Here is a 25381-nt window from a genome sequence, read left to right as displayed (position 1 = left end):
TGTGGCCTGTTTTGGTAAAGGATTTCTCGCCGCTCGTCATCCAAGTCTCCCACTCAATGCGTAGTGCCACTTTAAATGCCCGGTTCACGCTGATGTCCAGTGGCTGCAAATACTTCGTGGTACCCCCAGGAATCACAGCTGGAATTGAGTTTGTACTCTTGATGGCAGCTTTCACTGAATCTGTTATATGAGCCCTCATGCTGTCCATAACGAGCAACGCTTTTTTTATGTGAAAAAATCCCCCCGGTCGCTTGGCGTAGCACTCTCTGAGCCAATCCTTCATTAGACTCTCCATCATCCAACCTTTCTTATTGACTTTCACCATGATTTCTTTTGGGAATTTTTCCTTTGGCATTGTCAGCCGCTTAAAAATCACCATCGGTGGAAGCTTTAGTCCGGATGCTGTGCAGCTCAGAACACAAGTAAAATGCGTTCTCTCATGGCCACTTGTTTTCAGTATGATGGACGAGTCACCTTTTTTATTAACAGTCCGAGTGAGAGGCAGGTCAAACGTCAAAGGTACTTCATCCATATTTATGATTTCATCTGGCCCGATGGAATTCTCCGCTATCTTTGTTTGAGTGAATGTGCGGAAGTTAGCAAGTTTTTCCTCATGGTCGGGAGGGAGCTGCTGACAGAGAGTCGTGCGTACCCTGATGGACAGGCCTTTTCGTCTCATAAATCTAAAACACCACGATGGCCCACCTCTAAAATCTTCGATTTTCATTTTGGTGGCGATTGCTTTAGCCTTCAGTCTGATCTGCACGGTGGAAACACCGCGGCCGCCTGCTCTCTGTGTGTTAACCCAGTCTTCAAGAAAGTTTTCAAGTTCGGGCCATCTGCTGTGATTACCTCTGAAAGCTTTTGTCGTCTTTTTGCATTGATTCAGTTCTTCGCGCTGGCGTCTCCACCGTCTCACCATCGATTCATGTATGCCAAGATTACGCGCAGCAGCTCGATTTCCTTCTTCAACCGCCAGATTGATTGCCTTTAACTTAAAAGCTGCATCATATGCTTTTCTTCGAGTGTTTTCCATGTTGATGAGGGTGAGTACAAATGGCTGATTTACAATAATTTGTGAAGTGCGCTTGATTTATCGTACAATTTCATTGGACCTCTGTGAACTACTCATCAATTTTATTGGTCTACTGTTACGAGGCAAAATGTTTTGGCGGCATGGGAAAAAACCATCTATTAGCCGCACCTTATTATAAGCCGCTGTGTTCAATGCTGTTCAAAGCATGGGAAAAAAGTAGCGGCTTATAATCCGACATCTACGGTATTTATCCTTTTTGGCATTGATCCTTGATTGTGCTCCCACTGCTTTTTTTTTGTATTTTGCAAATCTCAACAATTCACTATTATCTTGCTTTATTGATGGCTCAGGTCATTAAACAGATTATTATGTACATCTGTCGACTGACCATTTCTTCTTTATCAATTATTGTTGAAAGCTTCCTCCTGTTAAGCTTTGCTCCAAAGCAAAACAACTGATCTCAGAGCGCTCAAGCAAGTGGTACCAAGTGAAATAAGTTTATTCTACACCCTAAAGGTTTGGATGTCCTTCATATGTGTGGTGAAGTAGATACTATTTGAAGCTTGAGAAGTTTTAAATCAAACGCTTTATGCTTCCGCCTTGATATTGTAAAATATCAATTGAAATAATAGTGAAATTAAGATGTCTAGGTGCACCCACGTTGATTTGTTCCAACATCCCTTCTAACTGGTTAATATTGCCTGTCCTCATTCTTCCTAACCGTAGTATTTTACACAGAACACTTTACTCTGCCCTGCATTGCTTAATAGCATACCAACGCCTGATTTATGCTTTTCCAAGTCCTCTCCAAAGCAGACTTTGAAATTATGCCCACTACTCCGGTTCAGATCTCTTGCATCAAAAAAAACATTGAAGTCATTTGCACTGGGGACCAACACGGCCTGCAACCATTCACATCATCTGATCAGTTTTGTATCCCGTATCCTTTTAAATTTTGCTTCTAGGAATTTCTGATAGGCTGAGAAAGGAACATTATTTCCAAACACAGGTGAGAATGAAATTATCCTGGACAGGCCCAGCCCATAATCTGAGCTGATTTTGACTTCTGATGGCCCACTAAAATATCCCTCTCTAACCTGACCATCTCCAACCAGCTGAGATATCAGGATGTTCAAGGAGTTGACTAAAGTCCTGACCATTACCTGTTCTTCATAAAATGGAACATAACATTGGATGACCAAGATTTTGCTCCCTGAATACTTTTGGGTGCATTTCATGGATTTTGGGTGACTGATCATGAAAATCAACATGAAATTTCCCTATCACACACCATTAAAAAATTGGCTAAATTTGTTATTTCAATTCATAATTCAAGTCAGAATAACTTATGCCAAGATTAAGGAAGGTGTTTTTGTTGGTCCACCAATCAAAGACATCAATGACAGGCAATTCAAAGAACTTCTAATACGACTGGAGAAATTTGCAAGGAAGACAAAGGTATTGTTGAAATTTTCTTCGGCAACTACAGGGCACCAAACTATGTGCAGTTGGTTGACAATGTGCTTCAAGCATACAAAACCATGAAGTATAACCTGTCACTAAAGATTTGTTTTCTGCATTTCCATTTAGACTTCTTCCCTACAAATCTTGGCGCTGTCAGTGAAGAGCATTGCAGTCCTAGAGAAATGGTATCAGGGCAACTGGAATCCATCAATGTTAATTATCGTTGGATGTGACTAAACACATTGATGAAGGTAGAGCCATAGATGTAGTGTATATGGATTTCAGCAAGACATTTGATAAGGTACCCTATGCAAGGCTTATTGAGAAAGTAAGGAGGCATGGGATCCAAGGGGACATTGCTTTGTGGTTCCAGAACTGGCTTGCCCATAGAAGGCAAGAGGTTGTAGATGGGTCATATTCTGCATGGAGGTTGGTGACCAGTATGACCTGGATGAGAAAGTGGAGGGATGGGTTAGTAAATTTGCTGATGACACAAAGGTTGGGGGTGTTGTGGATAGTGTGGAGGGTTGTCAGAGGTTACAGCGAGACATTGACAGGATGCAAAACTGGGCTGAGAAGTGGCAGATGGAATTCAACCAAGAGAACTATGAGGTGGTTCATTTTGGTAGGTCAAATATGATGGAAGAATATAGTATTAATGGTAATACTCTTGGCAGTGTGGAGAATCAGAGGGATCTTGGGATCCAAGTCTACAGGATACTCAAAGCTGCTACACAGGCTCTGTAGCTAAGAAGGCATACGGCGCATTGGCCTTCATCAACCGTGGGGTTGAGTTTAAGAGCTGAGAGGTAATGTTGCAGCTATATAGGACCCTGGTCAGACCCCACTTGGAGTACTGTGCTCAGTTTTGGTTGCCTCACTACAGGAAGGATGTGGAAACCATAGAAAGGGTGCAAAGGAGATTTACAAGGATATTGACTGGATTGGGGAGCATGTCTTATGAGAATAGGTTGAGTGAACTTGGCCTTTTTTCCTTGGAGCAATGGAGGATGAGAGGTGACCTGATAGAGGCGTACAAGATGATGAGAGGCATTGATCGTGTGTATAGTCAGAGGCTTTTTCCCAAGGCTGAAATGGTTGCCACAAGAGGACACAGGTTTAAGGTGCTGGGGAGTAGGTACAGAGGAAATGCCAGGGGTAAGTTTGTTTGTCGTCGTTGTTGGTTTTTTATGCAGACAGTGGTGAATGCATGGAATGGGCCGTCAGCGGCGGTGGTGGAGGCGGAAGCAATAGGATCCTTTAAGAGACTCCTGGATAGGTACATGGAGCTTAGAAAAATAGGGGGCTATGGGTAAGCCTAGGTAGTTCTAAGTTAAGGACATGTTTGGCACAGCTTTGTGGGCCGAAGGGCCTCTGTAGTGCTGTAGGTTTTCTATGTTTCTACTTAAGCGAGAAGCCTCAGACACTGAGTACAAACGAAAATCAACAAGATTGAATGTCTTCCATGCAAATTTCAACAGTCCCACTAGAAGTTCTTTGAATTGCCTGTCATTGATGATCTGATTGTTGGACCAACAACAATGCCTTCCTAAATGTTGGCTTAAGTTATTCTGACTTGAATTATGAATTGAAATGACAGAATTGCAAAGCAACAGCACCGTTAAACAATTCAATACATTATATTCAATAAAAGTTGATTTCTTGTTTCTCCAAATCCCTACGTGATACAAGTAGTCTGAAATAGAATTTCAAATATAATGCTCAGCTTCAAGTGGTCTATCATAAACAAAAAAATTCCAAGGAAGCAGCAATTTTGAGAAAAGTTTGTTGTCCACTACAATTTATTGCAACAGCACCAGGCATCTGTAGGAGTGTCTTCACTGTGAACAGTGCCCAGAGTTGCTTCATAGGATTAAGGAAAACAAGATGCCATGCCAGCAAGGGAAACATTAAGGATTACCAAACACTTGATGAAGGTCATGATATGGATAGCCTTTACAAAATAGGAATGAAGAGGGAACTCCAGTGAGCACATTGAGGAAAGCCTTCTAATCTTGGACAGAATCAATATTTTCAATACAGCTCTTACGTACATCTTACCTACCCAGGTAGCTAATTTTAAATTGGACAAATGGAGTTAACTTTTTTGACAACTTTCTTTGTTAACTGTTTTGACAAGTCAAATCACGTACGGTTGTAAATTAAAGTGAATGCAACAGTCTGAGATTTGGACCCTTTTCCCAAAGCACACTTACTTTGCTATGTTTAGTCCTTTGAAAAATCGTGCTATGTCTTGGTCGGACGACTGCCATGGCAAACCTCTGGCTCGAATTACTGTTTCACCATCTACTCCTTCCGCTTTGCTGCTGCAAGAGAGCATTTTCCAGCAAGTTCCACACATCAGTGTTACCTCAGAAATGGCAGTTATACAATTCAAAACAATCCTTGATAATTACTGCCTCCACTCAAACCAGTTACAGATCTTCCCCCACCCCCTCCAACTTCATACCTCAGGATTGTCAAAGGAACCACTCAGTTGCCCTTCAGTTCTGCGCAGCTCAAGATTCAGAATTGAGCAGCCCATTTATGGCGAGACACTGAACCAATGGCTCCCTGAATCAGATTTGTGTTTCCAGATCTAGATCTTTAGCCCCATTGCACCTTTCTAACTTTGTCACACTTGAGCACAAATATCAAGCGTCAGTTTTTGTTAAGCATTTCTTCACTGCAGTCCCCCCCCCCCCCCCAGAGATACAACACCACAAGTCAGGAAATGCACAATTACTTACCAGGGACCAGTTTCAAACTTGTAGTTGACCGTTTCAAAATTCTTGAACTGATAATCTGCAAAAGTAAAACAAAGCTATCACATGTCACCCAGTCTTTGCGAGAGATTAAGAATGCTGAATTGGGAATGTTATAACACTTACTGTATGGCTCACTAATTAATTGCAAAATAATTGAACCCATGGTGGTCACGTCAAATACACCAAACTCACTGACTGCATTGTCTGTGCTCAACTCCAAGTCTGTGCATCTCATTAAGGAAGATGGATTGGTAATCAGCAAGAACTGCAACCTTAAATGCAATCATTTATTACCTGCAACTCAGGGACAGGATGGGCAATAAAAATAAAAGTTACAAGACAAAAGAACAAGAGAGGGAGATATGGGCAAATAAAGTTGATTTCAAAACCCTTTGCCCTCTAATGTCTTTCACAATTTATTGCCCTCCATATATGCTGCCTGACTTGCTGGGTTCTTCCAGCATTTTTGGTGTATTACTCAAGACTTCCTGCATCTGTAGAATTTCATGTCTACCAAAAGTTCATGCCCCGTTTCTGTCCCTTGCACAATCAGAGATTGTAATAATGATTTTATTTTCATTGACATAGCCTTCAATGAGTTCAAAAGTTTCACTATATATGTAAAGAGCAAAAAAAAATGTACTGATATCTTTAAATTAACTGTAAAGGGGGAAAGAAGGTTTTGTAAATGGTGGAGCTCTGCTCCAATTTTGATCACAAACTAATCAATGTATCACTTTGTATTCTTTTCTATTTGGATTACACAAAGGTGAAATCTTCCACTTTATTTGTATTAGTGGTTAATGACCAAACATTAGAAGTAATAAAGAACCCCATCTCAAACTTGCAGCTGTTTCCAATTCTGGGATCACCATATATAATCTACTGAAAAAATCACAGCTTGCAAAAGTCTAGACACAAGACCAATGTTTAACCAAAGGGAAGGATACATTCTGCCATGGAACTGATGGATGTTTCTTTTGTAGAGGCTGCATCTGGGCAGCATTTCTCAAACTCCTTCTGCAGGTCATAAAATGAATAGAAACATTCCGACAGCACCAAGTTCTGTAAATAAGAAATCAGAATCAAATTAACTCGAGATGTTTTCCTCCATACCACATAACAAAGTTCTTCCACATAACACAAAACAAAACTTTTAAAAACTCATTTTATTGGGTGTATTCGATTTCTAGCAAAGGAACAATTTCTTGAAGCAGATCCACAGATTTATTACCAGATCAGTACTTCACATCATATAATGGTGATGATGAGCCTGATTCTGATAATAACTAGTCTAGAATAACAACCACACAGGAACAAGATGGAGTAGGTCATAGCAGAATCACCAATGGAATTATCTGGAAATCTTTAATTATTGCCTTAATTGACAGTTTGCCAGGATGCAAAGACAATCCAAACTTCCAGAGAACTTCCCCATTCAATAGCAAAATACTCTGAAATGATTCCCAAGCAATGACCAATAAATACGAACAGTACAGCATTGACCCTTCAGCTCACAATGTTATGCCAAGCTTCTAACCTACTCCATGATCAATGTAACCCTTCCCACCCATACAGCCCCTCCACTTTCCACTCATCTAAAAGTATCTGAAATGTCCCGAAAGTATCTGTCTCTACCACCACCCCAGCAATGTATTCCACAAATCCACCATGGTGTAAAAAAAACCTACAACCAACATTCTCCCACATACTTTCCACCAAAGGCATCGGCTGTCCACCCTATCTATGCCTCTTATCACCTTATACACATCTAACGCCACTTCTAATCCTCCTTCAGTCCAAGGAGAAAAGCCCTAACTCGCTCAACCCATCTCCATAAAGAAATGTCCTCCAATTCAGATGGCATCTTAATAAATCTTGTCTGCCTTTCAAAACTTTCACATCCTTATACAAAATTAAGGGAGGGAAGTTTAGGGGAGACATCAGGGGTAAGTTTTTTTTCCACACAGAGGGTTGTGAGTGCCTGGAATGACTTGCCAGGGATGGTGGTGGAGGCTAAAACATTAGGGGTATTTAAGAGTCTCTTGGACAGGCACATGGATGAAAGAAAAATAGGTTATGGGGTAGTGTGGGTTTAGTACTTTTTTTTAAGGATTATATGGGTCAGCACAACATGGAGGGCTGAAGGGCCTGTACTGTGCTGTAGTGTTCTATGGTAATAAGGTGACCAGAGCTGATCACAATTGTCCAAGTCTGGTCTAACCAGAGTTTTATAGAGCTGTAACATTACTCACTGTTCTTGAACATAATCCTTTTTACCAAACCCAGGACAACATGCCATATCCTTTTTAATAACCATATCAACTTGCCTGGCAGCTTTGAGGTATCTATGGACATGATTCCCAAGATCCCTCTGTTTCTCCATCTGCTAAGAATCCTGCCAGTAACCTTGTACTCTGCCTCCAATCAACCTTCAAAAGTGTACCACCTCTCACTTTTCCATATTGAACTCCATCTACCACGTTTCGGCTCAACCCTGCATCCTATCCCTGTCCCATTGTAAGCTACGACAACCCATCTGAACTACCCACATCATCCCAATCTTTGTGTCATCTGCAAAACTACTAACCCACCCTTCCACTTTCTCATCCAAGTTACTTACAAAATTGAAGGGTTTCAGCAACGCTCTCATTTTAAAATGAAAAGTGGGAAAATAAACAAATTTTCAAAAGATTGTTAGAGTAAAAAGTGCCAATTGGGTAAGCTAGTTAGAACGGATGGTTTTGGCAACTTAGGAGATAACACTGTGCAGTCACACTCTTACTGTAAAGTTTAAACTTCTAATGAAATATGCACAGGTGAGACAACACTTCATGTGCGTATCACTTGGGGTAGTCTACTGCATCTGGTGCTCCCGATACTGCCTTCTCTACATTGACTGGAGGACCACTTTGTCGAGCATGTCAGCTCCATGCACAAAAGGTGGAATTTCCCAGTGTCCAACCATTTCAATTTCTATCCCCATTTCTGTTGTGACATGTCAGTCAACGGACTCCTCTTCTGTCACAATGAGGAGTCTCAGACTGAAGGAGCGACACCTCATATTCCATCTAGTTAACCCCCAACCTGATGGCATGAACATCCATTTCCCCAGCTTCTGGTGTTTCCCCCCTCCGCCCTTCTTCATTGCCCCTCTCTGGCCTCCTACCTCTTCTGCTTACCTGCCTATCACCATCTCCTGGTGCCCTTACTCCTTCCCTTTCTCCCACAATCCACTTTCCTCTCCTTTCAGGTCCCTTCTTCTCCAGTCCTTTGGCTTTTCTACTTATCACCTCCCAGTTTCTTACTTCATCCACCCCCCACCACCTGTCACCTTCTAAATTGCCCTCCTCCCCCTTCCTTATATTCTAGCTTCCCCTTCTTTTTCCAGTCCCGATAAAGAGTCTCACAGAAAGGAATATTCCATTGAAGGTTAAAACAATATTTTACAATAACTTAGCCCAATACCACAGGAAGAACAGAGAACACCACAGCAGAATACAGGCCCATCAGCCCACAATGTTGTACCAACCTTTTAACCTACTCTTAAGGTCAATCTAAACCTTCCCTCCTACATAGCCCACCATTTTTCTATCATTGTGCGGCTGCTACCTTAAATGCCCCTGACTCCACCAACACCCCTGACAGATCATTCCACGTACCCATCACTCTGTTTAAAAAAAAACTTGGATCTGTGACATCCTCCCCATACTCTCCTCCAATCACCATAAAATTATGCCCCTGGTATTAGCTATTTCTGCCCCCTATCATCTTGTACACCTCAAAGATTTAATTAAATAGGAATAGTGACTGTAGTCTACATGCCCACCAGAGTCACATTCATAAATCTGGTACGTATGCTCATAATTTGAGGCACCTCTAATTTGTTCAATCAGAAAAAAATCTGATCCAATACATAATTCAAGCAAGAAAAGAAGTGGAGCGTTATTGAGCAAAGGTACTGGGGGAAAAGAAAGTACAATAGACCTAATTTCTTTTGAGCCCAGATGAATCCTTGACTGTGGAGGCTGATCTGCTAAGTACAGAGCTCAACAAGTTTTTTTTAATATTAAGGGAAAATCAAGAGATAAAAGCTTTGTGCAGAAAAATAGAGGTAAAATATCAAATACAATTTTATTGAATAGCAGAGCAGACAAGAGGAGTTGAACGGCCTTCTCCCACTACTGTTATATTCTTTTGATGAAGCAAAAAGCAGAATTACAACTTCAGATGAGGTGGGAAGCAGACCATGAAGTTACACTGGTGGTGTGCCAAGTAACCCATTGATCAGACTGCACTGTGGAATAACATTTGGGAGGGAATGCAGCACTAGAAACCTGGACATGGAAACCAAAACCAGTTAAGGTGAGAGCTCCGCAGAAATAAAAGGTTTGGAAGGTGGGGTGACAACAGTCAGGAAACCTGGGCAGGTATGTAAATAGTCTACACAGGAGAAAATTAAATTGACAGGCATATGCAGAATGGTTACCAATTAGAAATATGTGCTTTGAATAATTAGCTAAAGATCAAAGACATGGAGACCTTGAAGCATAGTTAGTTGTCAAATGGGTTTTAGAGACCCAAAGGAAGGACTGTTAATGCCATCCACTACTTCAATTCAATCACACAAGGATGTACAGAACATTTTTTATTGTGTGGTTTAGGAAGTCATTTACTGTACAAGCCCAAGAAAAAGAGTCACTAAATTTAATCAGATTCCAACTGCTGGAGAAATGCTGCATAAATACCAAATGATCAATCTCATTAGCTACAGGGAAAGTTACATGCACCAGTAAACTATACTCCATTTTAACAAAAGTGATGCAATTTGCAAAAGCTTAAATCCAAGATAGTAAGATATGATGCTAAATAGAGAGTGGATCATAAAATATACTTAAGCAGCAGAGCTTGGGTTTAGGCCAGAATAACCAATCGGCCAAAGTGTTTTGTTTCTCCTCATTGATCACATATAACCTGAGAGCAGTCAAAATGCTTCACCTTCTTGGAGGCTTCTGGGTGCAGGACCTGTCGAACAAGTAGCTGGCCATCGGTACAAAGGCAGTAGGAACTTTTCCCAAGCGCTTTCAATTCGTTTGACACAAGCTGGTTGAACTGAAAAGAAATGATTCATGTATTTATTCAGATCATTTACAATTATTGGTTCACACCTCTCCAAGGAATGTGGGAGGAATCGCAATGCATAAAACATCAAAACCACAAAAAGGTTCTATTGGCTAACATTCATAAAGTACAATGCCTGTATCCTAAATGTTGATCATTCCCAATTACAGTACGTATATTCAGCTTTTTCAAACTATGGATGGGTGGGGAAGGAGATCAAGAGAACTTTCCTACTCCCATAACTGTTGGCATGTTCCATTTCACTTCTAATAAATTTACTTGTTTATCTTCAACAGCTATATACCCAAGGCCACTGCACAAGTGGAAACAAGTATTGCTTTAATATGTTACATAACCGTCAAGCTGTTTTGCAAGAGGGCATTATGATTCCGTACAGGGGAAAAAAACATTTACAGAAATAGGTTTGTGCTAGTGACAACTCTTTATATTCACGTGAATCAAAAGGGGTGAAGTAAAAATTTAACTTAGCATCGGTGCAATGAATAGAACTCTAGGGAGTCTTAGCAGGTCAGGCAGCGTCTACGGAGGGAAAAGAGCAGTTCACTTTTTGCATTCAGATCCTTCACGTGGACTGGAGTGAGTCGGGAAGCCTTTCCAAAGAAGTAGGCTCCAGAATGACAAAAGAAGATCTCGATGTCATGGCAGGCATGAAACTGACTGAGGTAGGGGGGTGCAGGAGTACGAAGACTCTGCTGAGTATAGACCATTTTGGCTCACAGAGGTGGAAGTCGGAGGGGATGGAGAAGACAGTAGGGGTCAGAGCTGGGGTCAAGTGTGAGATCAGAGGTCAGTGGGGTGGCGGCCTGAGGGGAGTGAGGAAAGGACCAGGGTTTGGTGTGGAGTAATGGGCAGTCATGACACATCATGGTATGGGCATGCCTGATGTCAGCATAGACTCAGTGGAGCATGGGCCTATTTGCACCTCTACAAATATCGAACATGAACTGTTTATATTACTGAGTAAAATGTCTGATGGTGGACTCGTTTACTTTCAATCTACCCAAGTGTAAAAACAAGTTACATCAGCATCCATGGAGATGAGGTGGCCTAGGCTGTGAGAACAAACACATTCATTTGATAAATCTACACAAGTACACATCAAGAATCAGGGATTTCTTTAGGCAAATAAACACCACAGTTTTTGTAGTAAAGCACATAAAACTGTAATGCTGACAATCAAAAATAATGTTATCAAATCAGAACTGCTAGGTATAAAGAGGATCAAGTCATTTAAAATCTACAAACAGGACTTATCAATGTAAAAACAGTTTTAGCATTTGCCAAAACATGTAGTCCCTTTCTCTACATGAAGAAATTAACATGGAGTGTCCTCCGCTACCAATTACAGATGGCTCCACAGAGTCTGCACACACCAACGTATTTTGCACTGATGGCAACACCATAATGACAGTCCTCCCCCCACCCCCCCCCAGTACAAACACTCAGTGAGACACTGGATTGGACATTTCCAAACATTTTTAATTCAGATTTTTTTTAAAAATGTCCCCCTCCACCCCACAGGCTGCTCATTTCCACTTTCAAACACACAAAAAAACAATGCCGAAGACCAGGTTGGGAAAGAGTTAAAAGGAAGTGCTAGCTGGATGTAAAGTTTTGTTTAAAAAGTGGAAATACAAGTTTGGCAGCTTGGTGTCAATGCCTGGACAAGGCAGCGTAACACGTCTGACCACTTTAAAGACAGGCAACTAATCTCCCAGAAACTAAAAGCACCACAGCCCAAACACCCCAAATATCCAGGTTAATTTTAATTGAAAACTTGTCTGTATGAACATTTGTAACAAAAAGTCATCAAATTTGGAAAAATAAATAAGCAATACTAAATCAAAGGACCTAGAGACTTGGTATCCCAAGTAACGTCACCAACAATAAACAAATTAATAACCCTATCCAGTTTGGATTCACACACCTGATAATATGACAATACTTTTCAACATGTCTTGAATTCAGTTTCCATGGTATCAGAAGTTTAGTTTTAATCAGTTTCTCTGTAAAGCAGTGCAAAGCCAAGGATCCCATGGACTAACAGATGCCCCATCAGTAGTAGTGAAAGTTCCCTAGTGCTTTACAACAAAGTTGTGACCATTAGCTACATTAAGCAATTATTAGGGCTCATCACCAAATTGTTTTATCAAAATAATATGTTTAAGGAGAGTCTCTAAAGGAGGGAAAGGGAATCATGGCAGAGCACTCTGTGCCTTAAGCACGAGGCTAAGAATCAGGATCAGGTTTAGTATCACTAACATATGACATGAAAGAGAGCTTACTGAAGTACACATGGATGTGACTGAATTTCAGGTGTAATAGTCCTAAAAGGGAATACCTGATGATCCCCTTTGGAGCTACTTTGCTGTGCCATCTTGGAAAGGTTCACTTATTGTGCCACGATCATATCTGGGAATAACTTGGGACAGTGCATGGTTAAGAATGGAGGTCGGTCAATGATCACAAGGAAAATGAGTAGACAAAGTTTTCAGGTTAGGTAAAGGTAACAGAATTTTAAAGGAGTTTAAACTTAGCAGGAGAAATACAGATCAAAGTACATTCCAGTCGATGAATTTATGAGTAACAAAAGCATGCTTATGGTTTTCTGTTTAAATTTACTAACTTGAAATATAGTACTCAAGTTGAAAATAAATGTCTAATTGTAATTCGCTACAAGCAGGCGATGGCAGGTTGAGAAGGAAGAAAATTTCCACCTTCAACTAGGTAAAGATTGCTGGTTTAAGCTGTGGATGCCGCACAAGTTGGAAACAAGCCAGGAAACAAAGGAAAATTGAAGCAACATTTTCACAATAAAATGACTTATTGAAGCTGGCACTATCTTGAAGATGACAAAAATGAGAAAAAAAGTCAGTTTTTATTATTAAGTCAAGATTACTATAATATCTGAAATTTCCAGCTACAAGTCAGAAGTGCAACGTTCATTAAAATAAGGACTTAAAATAAGTAAACAAAAGACATTTGACATTGGGGGGGGGGGGGGAATTTTAAATAAAAACAATTACTAAACAGCTATAAGCTGTCAGATGAGAACTGTAATAAAAAGTTTTGTAATTTGTGTTCCTCTTTCCCCACCACCTGACAGCAATTCTTCCTTGGCCCTCTCATTTCTCACCTACATGAAGCCTATCGTAATATCACTTTGAAATGTTTATTTACAGCTGCTGGCTCTACTAACCCTGCCATTACTTTTAAGTTGTCAAAATGGTTTCACAACAAATACTGGAAAAGCTGAAAATTCCTGCAAGTGTTCATGAAATCTAAGCAAAAGGCTTTGGAAACCACTACAAATTCAATACCTTACCTACTGATAATGTTACTCTCCTTGGTACTGCCTCGAGCCACAACCAGCCAGTCTATATATCCACTGGCACATGGGACCTGCCATATTTCCATGGCTTCCCTTTGTAAGACCACCTGAGTCAGTTTAAGCTGCTGCCAAAATGCTTATCCATGTTCCTCCCAGACTCTCCTTATCCATAAACACAAGAGATTCTGCAGTTGCTGGAAATAACACACACAAAATGCTGAATGAATTCAGCAAATCAGTCAGCATCTATAGAGGGGGACAAACAGTCAAGGTTTTCAGCCGGAACTGTTCAACAGTCCTGATAAAAGGTCTCAACCTGAAACATCAACTGTCTATTCTCCTCCGTCGATGCTGCCTGATTTGTTGAGTTTCTCTGGCAATTTGTGTGTAATAGCAATGCCTATAGGCCATTAACACTATCCAGAACTTTTCTATTCCTAATTTAAATAACAACAATGTTTTGATACCAAGTTAATTGTGATCATTAACCTCCTCCAGATCAAGTCTGAGCATCATCTTAAAAATATTAGGTGTTTTGTTCAAAAATCTCCATCCCCATGCCCTCGTTCCCTCCAATTCCAACACTAACATTTCCTAAGATATTTGCCAATTCTAGCATTCCCACTTTAAATTGCTCCAACAAAGGTGCATTCAGCTGTCATGACCCCAAGCTCAGCTCCTGTTCTCTCATCCAAGGCAAGTTCTACAACCTAACTATTACAACACTATCTGATGAAAAGTATTTTTTTTATTTCATTGAACTCCCATTAAGCACTGAAGTGATTTACGAAATGGTTGTTACACAAAAAGAAAATCCAATTCTCCCATGCATCGGAAACATTTTTACTGTTGTACCATTCCAACAGCACAAGCTGCAGGTCACTCTGTCCAGATTTAGGGTCCAGCATAGTATTCACCTGCCTGTTACAAGTAGCCACAATCTGACCTTGAAATATTATGCAGTACGAGGCAGTAATTGACCACTTAAACCGATTCAAAGCAGAAGCCCAATGGGGATTCCATAAGACATAGGAGCAGAACTAAGGCTATTCAGCCCATCGAGTCTGCTCTGCCATTTCATCATGGGTCCAGATGCATTCAAGGTGAAAGGTGACCTTCTGGACCCAGGGCAGTGCATGACCAGGGCGCCTAGATCACATGGGCTAAAATCTGTTACTTGTTGGACCAAACGGATGATGGAATGACAGTACTTTTTCTCTGAGTGCCAGCACTTGGATAACAAAGAGCTTCAGGGCACATACTTTATTTGCAAGGTGTTCTCTTCCTCAGACTTTAAATCTCAGGAAAAAGAGATTCATACAAGGACCAACACTGCAGTAGTTTCATTGACATGGAGAGAGTTACATTTCTGCTCACTTGATTGACGTGAGCCTCTTCCTCTCATTTCATCACACTCTAGGTAGTTAAACTTCAATCAATGTAGAAACAAAACAAATAGGTGGGGAGGGGAAAGCCATCATCAATTAAATCAAGGAGGATTTCACAGGATCACGCCGTCACCTTTAAACTGACAGATTGGTCTCCACATGCCAACACTTTGCACGAGAAAGAAAACTCAACCCTCAGAAGCAGAATTTTGTAGAAATCATCTATTAATTACCCCATCATATCACTGATAGTCAATGTTGAGCCTCTTGGGCTCCACAGGTGTTATTTTTAGAAATCTCTAATATTCAGACTTTGATTACTCAGGCAAGTATGGAACTTTCCATTAGTGGCCATTTTTGTTAGAAACTTCTGAGGTGGATGGCTACACTGATTAAATGAGGGATAAACACCTGGTCTCCCATCATGAGCGACCCCCTCCCCCACCCACCCACCATAGCTCCAAAAGATATTGATTGTTAAAAGCAATTCAGTTTACCCAGGTCACCAACCACAATGGAGCTTGAATTTTGTTTCATGTTAATAAACTCCCCAAAGGTGGCCAAGGTTTAATTGGTCTTGTTTGGATCTATTATTGAAAAATAACAGCGTTTATAACGCAAGGCTCAGCCGCGGGGGATAGTAAACAAGCACAGGTGGACGGAACCGCGCCGGCCTAGTCGGTTTAGCACACTGTCAGAGTGTTTCTGAAGGTCAGTAACACTCCGAAGACACGGCAACGTCATTGGCTGCTGCCACCCCTCCAAACAGTTCCGGCTCCCGAGGTCTGAAGCCCTGCTACTGCACACTGAAGCGTTCCAAGTCGCCCAGTTTGTTTCACATTTCTACGCCAGCCCACGCAAATGTGATTAAAATCTGTGTACGCGAAGCCCGCCTCCTGGGCTCGGCTGAAGGCAATTAAGTGCGAGTTTCCTTCAGGATTCAGGTGGGTCACTCCCAGGAACCGCGCTGCTTCCTGGATTTGCAACAGGATTCCATGTTGCTTGTCAACATTTTATCCAGCCGCGTTGGAAACTTCATACCCTGTACACGTCTTGGCTGGAAACTCGTTTTTTTTTTGGGGGGGGGGGGGGGAATCCGCTTTATTAAATTTTTAAAAAATAAACTTATTTTTTTCGGGCCAGAACACCGGAGACTCACCTGTACAATAACTCGATCGAGTGGCTCCGCCTTGACGATTTCCTCCGCGCAGGCACCCAACTCCTCTTTACACCGGTCGCTTAACTCGGGGTTGTCGGCTTTAACCAGGATTCTGTGTACTTCTCCCACCTGTTCACCGTGGGGGTTTGGGGTGGGGGGGTGGGGAGGAAGGAAGGGTTGCAAATTTGCGTAAAACAAGTTGCTCACAAAGCAACACTACAAAAAGTAGTATTTATTCACCGGTGAAAATAGATTTGTGTACAAATAAAAAAAAAGACAGAAAGAGACACGCACAAAAAAATCCAGATCGATTGCGTACCTTCTTGTTGTGTAGATCCACAACTTGCCACACCAAGAGAACTAGTTCCCTTTCATCCGAACCTAGTTTAGCCCCACTTGCACCAGCTGTTGCCCCATACAAAACCACCAGAGAATCGTGCGAAGCCGTCATGACGGAGAACTACAAGCAAAGGATCAAACACACAAAAACAACAAAAAAGTGTTCACCTTTCGAGTGATCACCTCTACCGAAAGAAAAGGGAAGGGAAGATAAGAAAGTCCTCTTTTCATTAAAAAAAAAGAAAGTAGCTCCTCTAGTTCTACCTGATCCCAAGGTGTTTGAGGAGTTGATCGTTCTCGAGGCGAAACTGACAAAAGCTTGTCTCTTTCACTCTGACATGGGAAAACGATGGCTGCTCTCTTTCCTGATTTACCTGCCTACAGATCAGACCATGTGACAAGCAGAGAGCAATCGCCTGGGAGATTCCATTGGTTCCTTGCAAACAAGAAAACAGGGACGTGGCATTGTACAAAATGGAACAACCCAACTGGTGCTTCACCTATTGCTCGCGAAAGAATCCCAACGCGTCACCCTTGTCTTTTTTTTTACCTTGGTCGTGTCCATGTAGGGCAACTATTGTTTTGGTTTGAAACAATGGGTCACGTTTTGACACTTAGTTGAAATAGCCCATTGAATGTTATTCTACGTGATAAATGGTTGCTTAAATTATCAATTATTGCGAAGATGGAAATACTTTGATGTTAACAAAAGTCCCTTCAACCCCAGCTCGAGCGCTTATCCTCTTTCAAAATTACTTCGCTGTTGACAAACTGGCGAAGCTTTATTGCAAATTTTCACCTTTATTATTTCAAATACTACGAGTTACTGGCAAAGTTTAAGTTAGTTATATCGCTCTGGGTTAAGTTTGTGGCCTCTGAAGATCAAGGGGAGGAGATACCATTCCCTCCTGCAGTACCTTAAACTGGCGCTTTTACTTTTTCCAGAATATGCGGTGTAGTCAGCTGCCAAGAAATACTGGGGGGAGGGGGGGAGTATAGGAAGGTCTTCTCGTGCCCGTATTAACATTTCCTAACAGCTAACACCACGGGAAACCGATTAACTGGCCATTCACTTCATTGGTTTTGGTGGGTCCAATGATCAGTGCAGTCCAATATTTGTTTAAGGCTGGGCATGCTACTCGCGTGGTCCACGCCTGCGCAACTGGAAATGTTTATTCACCATTGAAAAACAATGAAGTTTTGCAATTTACTTGTATACCATAAAATATCCTTATTTCTTAATTCGAGGAGTGATTTGTTGCACTAATTCCGAAGCATTTTTATAAAAAACATTTTTTTATGTTTTTATGTATGAAATTTTAACTAATCAATGCGTGTCTCATTTAATGGATATTTAAGATGAAAAGACTTCAACACCGTGCAGTGTCCAAAGGAAGCAGCTTCCTTGACATTAATCTGACATGGTTTACCGATTGAGCCAATAATAAAGTGGATCACATGCTCATTAATAATTAATGTTGCTCTGTTGATACGGTTTTAAAAATTTTTTCCACCAGGCTCCAAAATCAAAAAGGCATTGCATTGTATCTAGAAGTCCAACTTGAACTTTAACACATAAAAGCAGCCATTTGGAAGCTAGTCAATCTGGTTCTCACTTATTTGGAGTTTAATTTTTACTCCCGTATATCTATCAAAGTTCATTTGTATGTATTTGTAAGCCAGAATTGTTGCAATATTATTTAGGTTAACTTGGAGTTTAGCACACAGTTAGCAAACATTATCATTGTTAACGAAGTCGTTTGGAAATTGTGGTCTCTATAATCTTCCTAGATTCTTCAAAAGGGAAAATCTTCCTAGATTCATCAAAATTATGCTCTTTGCTCTTTAGGTAGTTACATTACAAAATTTGTTTAAACAATGAAATATAGTGACCAGTTTAAAAATTTTCAATCTCTACATTTTAGACCTGTTCCAAAATTTTTTAAAAATATATGACGGTCTACTATGTATTTGCGTAATGTAACTTGCTGTACGCGTCGATTGTGTGAAGTCTAGTTTACTTCTGTAGAATGGAATTACTGAAAAGTATTAACTTCCGCATAATGCGGCTTGGGCACGTGGTCCCTCCTCTAGTGGACTCGGTTAAACAATAACCAGATGTGTTTGCCGTTCACCAGACAAATACCCAATGGACTTGTACTGTAAACATAAACGGAAGGTGGGAACGCAGTTCCAGGCTCGCTTGAAACGCGTACTGGGAACCTGCTCAGAGACCGGCGGGGAAGTAACCGATACAAGAGCGGTCCCGTGATCATCCAGTTACAATGAATCCGGAGGAAGCTGACTTGAAGTTTTGATTACTTTGTATCTGTGGCTTTACAGTGTTCGATAGAACTATTTGTTTAAAGCGACTTGATTGCTACCGCCCAGATCACCATGGCATTCCCATGGAAACGGTGCCACGCCTTCGGCGCAAACCTGTCTACTGTAGTAATCATTGCATCAGACCATATGTACAGTGTGAACTCGGGCGGTTCGTCTAGTTAAAACTCAGAAAATATCCACCACCTTGTCACCGTTTTAGGCAAATTTACCTTTTACAACGCGTGGTAGCCATAGAGTAGTTTTGACAGGGATTTCTATCCGGTCAAAACTTTCTTTTCAGGAAAAAGGTGGTTAATACTAAAGTTTTTAACCTGATTGCTCACGGCGGCTTAAATAAAGCAAAACAAGACTGTCGTGAAAGGTAAAATATCCGGAGGTATCGAAGTTATTTGGAACAGGGTGGGGGGGGGGGGCTTTCTTTAAATGCAGTTAAAGATTTTGTCTCTCTGTTTCTTCACGCATTCCTTCGGAGGAGACCAACGAAGGTTGAGTGTGAAAGGCACCCATTCACAGTGCATAACTATAGAACGGTTCCGATGGATTTCCTAGTACACTCTTTCTAATGAAATATCTAACGTGACCAGCGAGGTCTTGGTGAATGCAGGGATCGCAATACAGTACATCTCCCGTGGTTCGTTACACTGTCCAAATCAGTTACGAAAGATAAAACTACACGTGACGAAAGTGAAAGTCTTGATAGCCCGAAAACCTTTGATAGAAGGTGAAGATGCTTCTTAACATGTCTCATGTCCTTCCTGAAGCCACGGGTTTGCTGGTTAGTTCCCTACAATCCAAGCAGTCAGCAGTGGTCGCTTGTTCAGTGTCTTAATGTTTCACAATGACCTTTAGGTGTCCGACATAGCTCGAGTTTATGTGGTCCAGTGCAATCCTGTAATTGACAATGTAGCAATGAGATCTCAGAAGGGCTTTGGGGATTTTCTTCATTCAGAGAAGTTCGCGAGAATTTTAGAAATATGGATTTTTTGTGTGTATGATCTGGATTGGAAGATGCAATATCTGAAAATGTGGAGGAGACCTTACTAAATACAGACTAACAATACATAAAATTTAAAACATTATAGAAAAACAAAATAATTTCATTAACTAATGAATTCCTGACATCTTGCAAAATATATTTTTATGAATTTCATTATCTGCCCCTTAATGCAATTGAAACTTGTACATCACGGTCTGAAGTATCAAAAGAATATTTAAAAATTGGAAAAAGTAATTCCATGTATCTGTTTTCTCTGAGAAGGAGTCAGACACTTTGCCAATGTCTCCACCAGAAATTTTCTCAAACAGCACTGTATAGCAAAGCTGTGACCACTTTAATCACTTTGCATGACAATTGCTGCTTTTTTTGTTCTAATCGTCTGCTTTCTTGTAAAGAGGTAGCCTTATTTATACAACCCCACATTAACTGCAGTATAACACATTGTGTGTCACGCAGTGGTAGCTATTAAGCTGCGCAGCCTCCAATTTGGAGGCAATAAATAAAAAGGCAAATTCAGTAAAGAGAGAATTGCATTTAACTAACACAGTTGTGTCACCGTAATTCCGTCAGTTGCCATTTAAAGGGCAATGTGGATTTCTTTTATCTGTTTCTAACAGAGTTCCCAAACACTGACAACAGTTCAAAAATGGGATGCGAGTTCCTGATTTAAATTCCATATGCATGGAACTTTATTTTGTCCCACTTCAATATGCACTTCTCCACTTGTATGAGTATAGTCTTGTGCTCGGGATAAGAGCAGGGGTGATGCCTAACCCCTATCCAAGCAGGAAAGGCTATTATCCAGCTATCTTCAACTATTACCTTCCTAGTTGACATTTATTTATCATTTTGATAAACTATATTCACAGCTGATGTATCAATGAGGAGCCAATAAAAAATTATAATCATCTGGAAATAATTTTATTTTCATTCTTTGTAATTACAACTTTATGATTCTTGGGAAGATTGGTGAAGTTTTCAACATTCAACATTCTAAATAAATTTATATCAAAATACCTGTGTGTCGCCATTTACTACCCTGAGATTCATTTTCTTACGGGTATTCACAGTAGAACAAAGAAATGCAATAGAAGCAATGGAAAACTACACCTAAAAACTGACAGCCAACGTGCAAAAGAAGGCAGTCTGTGAGCAGACAAAAATATTATCAATGTTTATTGATAATAATTATTGACAAAGTTTATCAATGTTAGCAAAAATATTTCTCATACTGTTATTTTACAGTCATAACGTTTTACGGGTATAGCCGATTTCCCCAAAGTTAAGCTTAAACTAAATCATATATACAACAATTTTGAAATTATTCTGCGTGAGCATTATGGCTGAAGTCCAGTTTTGGACTTTGCCGATTTTATGTTTTGGATTGGCGTAATGGAAAATAAAATCACCATGCTTTACTCACCGTATATCTCAACGCACAGCGGGAAATAAAGTCTGTTTCTGGTTCTGTATTGCTCTGATAACCACCATGCCCAACCTCAGTTTACAGCTCAGCAACTGGGTACTCAGTATAGTACAGAATTTTGAACAAAAAATGGCTGGCACATTTGGGAGAAAGACTGCAGCTTGTATTCATTCAATCTTGCAGTGTAAGAAAAGCCTTTATGATCATGAAAATTATTTATTTTCATCTGATCCTGAACTTGAGGAGGTGCATATTTTAGCAGGTTGGCATCAGAGATGGTATGTTAATTCTGGTGGTGCCATTTTTGAATAGATTAGGATACCTGAACTCTTTCATAGGAAATTTGATCTGATTGATCCAAGAGTTGTGTGAGCAAGCTAGTTCAATTTAGCAGGTTCAGTGCTCTTAGAAAAATATATTTATTGAATACAATATATATTCAATATATATTGAATATAAAAATGAATCCAAACTCAGGTTGGAGGAACAACACCTCATATACTGGCTGGGTAGCCTCCAACCTGATGGCATGAACACTGACTTCTCTAATTTCCGTTAATGCCCCTCCTCCCTTTCTTACCCCATCCCTGACATATTTAGTTTTTTTTTCTCTCTCTCTGCCCATCACTCTGCCTGTTCTCCATCTCCCTCTGGTGCTTCCACCCCCCTTTCTTTCTCCCAAGGCCTCCCGTCCCATGATCCTTTCCCTTCTCCAGCTCTGTATCACTTTTGCCAATCACCTTTCTGGCTCTTAGCTTCATCCCACCCCCTCCGGTCTTCTCCTATCATTTCGCATTTCCCCCTTCCCCCCCATTACTTTCAAATCTCTTAGTATTTCTCCTTTCAGTTAGTCCTGATGAAGGGTCTCGGCCCGAAACGTCGACAGTGCTTCTCCCTATAGATGCTGCCTGGCCTGCTGTGTTCCATCAGCATTTTGTGCGTGTTGTTTGAATTTCCAGCATTTGCAGATTTCCTCGTGTTTGTTCAATATATATTGCAGGGTGCTGCAGTAGCATAGCAGTTAGTGTAATGTTTTACACACTAGCTGTAAGATCAGGGTTCAATTCCCGCCCCTGTCTGTAAGGAATTTGAATATTCTCCCCATGCCCATGTGGATTTCCTTCAGGTAAAGATATACGAGTTAAGCTGGTAGGTTGGGGGCATGCTTTGTTGGCATTGGAAGCATGGCAACATTTGCAGGATGTCCAGCGCATCCTCGGTGCAAACAAGCTAGTTCATTATACGTTTCAATGTACATGTGACAAGTAAAGCCGATCTTTTTTAAAAAGAACTCTTTATTTTCTTTCATAAAAACAGAAAATGGTGCAAATACTCAAAAGGTCAGGCCACACATATGGGAAGAGAAACAGAGTTAACGTTTCAGGTCACATTGGAACTGGGAAGGAGACAAAAGAAACTTGTAAAGCTGCAGGCACTATGGGGGAGGGGTGCCTCTGATGGGATAAATTCATGGATTTAGATTTCTAGCATCTGCAGGCTTTTACTTAATTTTTAAATCAAGTACAGCTAGTTATTAATACATTTTTTTCAGTGTAGGATTTGGGAAGGCAACTGAAGCTAAATTATTTTTATTTAGCAATACAGTGTGGAGTAGGACCTTCTGACCCTACTAGTCATACTGTGGTAATGACACTGACTAATTGCTAAATAAACACACATAGTTGAACTAATTATGCATTGCTTAATATATTTGTAATTAATTTAGATCACTTTGTAGAGATATGTTTTGACTTCGACATGAAAGAGTCTTTTTCTGTTGGCCGTCACAAGAAAAAAGCCAAATTAAATCCACTGTGATTCAATGTTGTAAAACAATAAAACATGAAAACTTCTGGGGGGGGGGGGGGTTGAATTTTTTTTAGGCACTGTATGTATCATCAACCCCAAATTAAGTTTGTCATTCATTCAATTTTCAGAAATGCTTGTGTTCATATTCATTTCATTTTGAATTGTTTTACTTCACCACCTATTGATCACAATTAAATGAAATGACTGCTACTTCACTGCTCCAGAGCCCTGGCCCTCGGTATCATCTGTTCAGAGCCTGAACATTCTGCAACAACGTGGACATTCCTGGAGTGCTTTGGTTTTCTTCCAAAGACATAGATTAATGGGTGCTGTAAATTACCCCTTAGTCAACATTATTGGCAAAAGAGAGTTGGCAGACATGTCTAATAGAAAATATGTTGCAAGGTACAAGGAAATACACTGGAACCAACCAACATGGACCAAATGGCAGAATGTCCCCTGATCATTGAAGAAGTACGAATTACAGATCTGCAGCTTAATGATGTCAAAATTTCCAGTCTCCAGAGGTGGTGTACCAGTGGTAGGACTTCTAACGACCCATGGGGTGAAACACTGACTCATTCAACAACCCTAATGAGGAGGAGGTGGAATGAAGACGCCTTGCACTTCTAGGACAGTTAGACATGGGATGGCTCAGAAAAGTTGCACGAGAAGCAAAATGAGCAGTGAATTTCTCCGTCTAACACTAGGGCACAGAACACACGAGATGGAAAGGCACAGCATTGAAGTGGACGTACTACCACCCAGAAAGCAGCAGAGGAGAAGGACTCAGACCTTACAGAATACAATGTCACTTGTGATATAAGGTAGAGAAGAGGTGTTTACTTCGAAGTTCAAAGTAAGTTTGTTATCAAAGGACATATATGTCATCTGAGATTCATTTTCTTGCAGGCATGCTCAATAAATCCATTACAGAATAATAACTATAATATTCACTCAGAGGGTAGTGGGGCTGTGGAATTTACTGCCCCAGAGAGCTGTGGAAGCTACTACACTCAATAAATTCAAAACGGAGATAGACATTTTCCTGGATAAAAATGGCATTAGGGGATACGGTGAGCAAGCAGGTAAGTGGACATGAGGCTAGGTTTAGATCAGCCATGTGATCTCCTGGACCAGTTTTCGATAGCCTGGATGGGTCGGAGAGGAATTTTCCAGATTTTTTCTCCTCAATTGGCAACTCGGTTTTTTTTCCCCGGGTGATCACATGGGTTTGGGCGGGATGAATAATAAAATAAAATGGGCGGCATGGTGCCCTGTTGGTTGGCACTGTTGCCTTGTGTGATTCAGTGAAAACTAGAGTTAAGATTGGATCAGCCATGATCTTGTTGAATGGCGGAGCAGGCTTGAGGGGCCGATTGGCCTACTCCTGCTCCTATCTCTTACATTCTTATAGAATCAATGAAAGGCCATGCCAACATGGGATTTCAACCAGTGTGCAAAGACAATCAAACTGCAAATACAAAAATAAATAAATAAACAAACAAACAAACATAAATAAATAATAAATAAATCAGCAGAAGCAACATCTAGAACATGAGATGAATAGTCACTGAAAATGAGACCAAAGGTTGTGGGAACATTTCAGTGATGGGGAAAGAGAAGTTGAGTGAAATTATCCCCTTTGGTTCAGCAGTTTGATGGTTTGAGGGTAGTAACTGTTCTTTAACCTGGTGCTGTGAGTCCTGGGTCTCCTATACCTTCTTTCTGATGGCAACAGCGTGAAGAGAGCATGACCTGAGCAGTGAGGGTCCCTGATGATGGATGCTGCTTTCCTACAACAACGCTTCATGTAGATGTGCTCAATGGTGGGGAGGGATTTATCCGTGATAGACTGGGCCATTTCCACTACTTTTTGTAGGGCTTTCCGTTCAAGGGCATTAGTGTTTCCATACTAGGCAGTGATACAGCCAGTTAATATACTCTCCACTTCACGACTATAAGAGTTAGTCAAAATCTTAGATTTCATGCCAAACCTTTGCAAATTCTTAAGGAACTAGAGGTGTGCTGGGCTCAGGACAGGTCCTGCAAAATAAAAACACCAAGAATTTTAAAGTTGCTGGCCCTCTCCACCTTGGATTCCCCTGATGAGGACTGGTTCATGGACCTCTGGTTTCCTCCTGAAGTCAATAATCAGCTCTTTGGTCTTGCTGAC

The 25381-nt window shown here is 40.8% G+C and overlaps 1 protein-coding gene across 3 annotated transcripts in view; it reads right to left on the bottom strand.

Annotated features, from left to right (window-relative positions):
- esrp2 (epithelial splicing regulatory protein 2) overlaps positions 1 to 17020 on the bottom strand; it is a 37792-nt gene extending 20772 nt beyond the window's left edge. For 2 of the 3 annotated variants that reach the window (XM_073069942.1, XM_073069944.1), the window contains exons 1-7: positions 16608 to 17020; positions 16289 to 16417; positions 10267 to 10380; positions 6219 to 6333; positions 5392 to 5490; positions 5251 to 5305; positions 4717 to 4827 (exon numbers count right to left, since the gene is read on the bottom strand). In XM_073069942.1, coding sequence (XP_072926043.1) covers positions 4717 to 4827; positions 5251 to 5305; positions 5392 to 5490; positions 6219 to 6333; positions 10267 to 10380; positions 16289 to 16417; positions 16608 to 16739 — 755 coding nt within the window. In that variant the 5' untranslated portion in view covers positions 16740 to 17020. The remainder of the gene's footprint in view (positions 1 to 4716; positions 4828 to 5250; positions 5306 to 5391; positions 5491 to 6218; positions 6334 to 10266; positions 10381 to 16288; positions 16418 to 16607) is intronic. The other variant, XM_073069943.1, reaches the window with a different exon arrangement.
- Positions 17021 to 25381: the final 8361 nt, after the last annotated feature.

Source organism: Hemitrygon akajei, chromosome 17, assembly GCF_048418815.1.
Source record: "Hemitrygon akajei chromosome 17, sHemAka1.3, whole genome shotgun sequence".
Lineage (NCBI taxonomy): Eukaryota > Metazoa > Chordata > Chondrichthyes > Myliobatiformes > Dasyatidae > Hemitrygon > Hemitrygon akajei.
The sequence above is the reverse complement of the archived record's forward strand: the minus strand, read 5'-3'. Positions and strand labels throughout refer to the sequence as shown.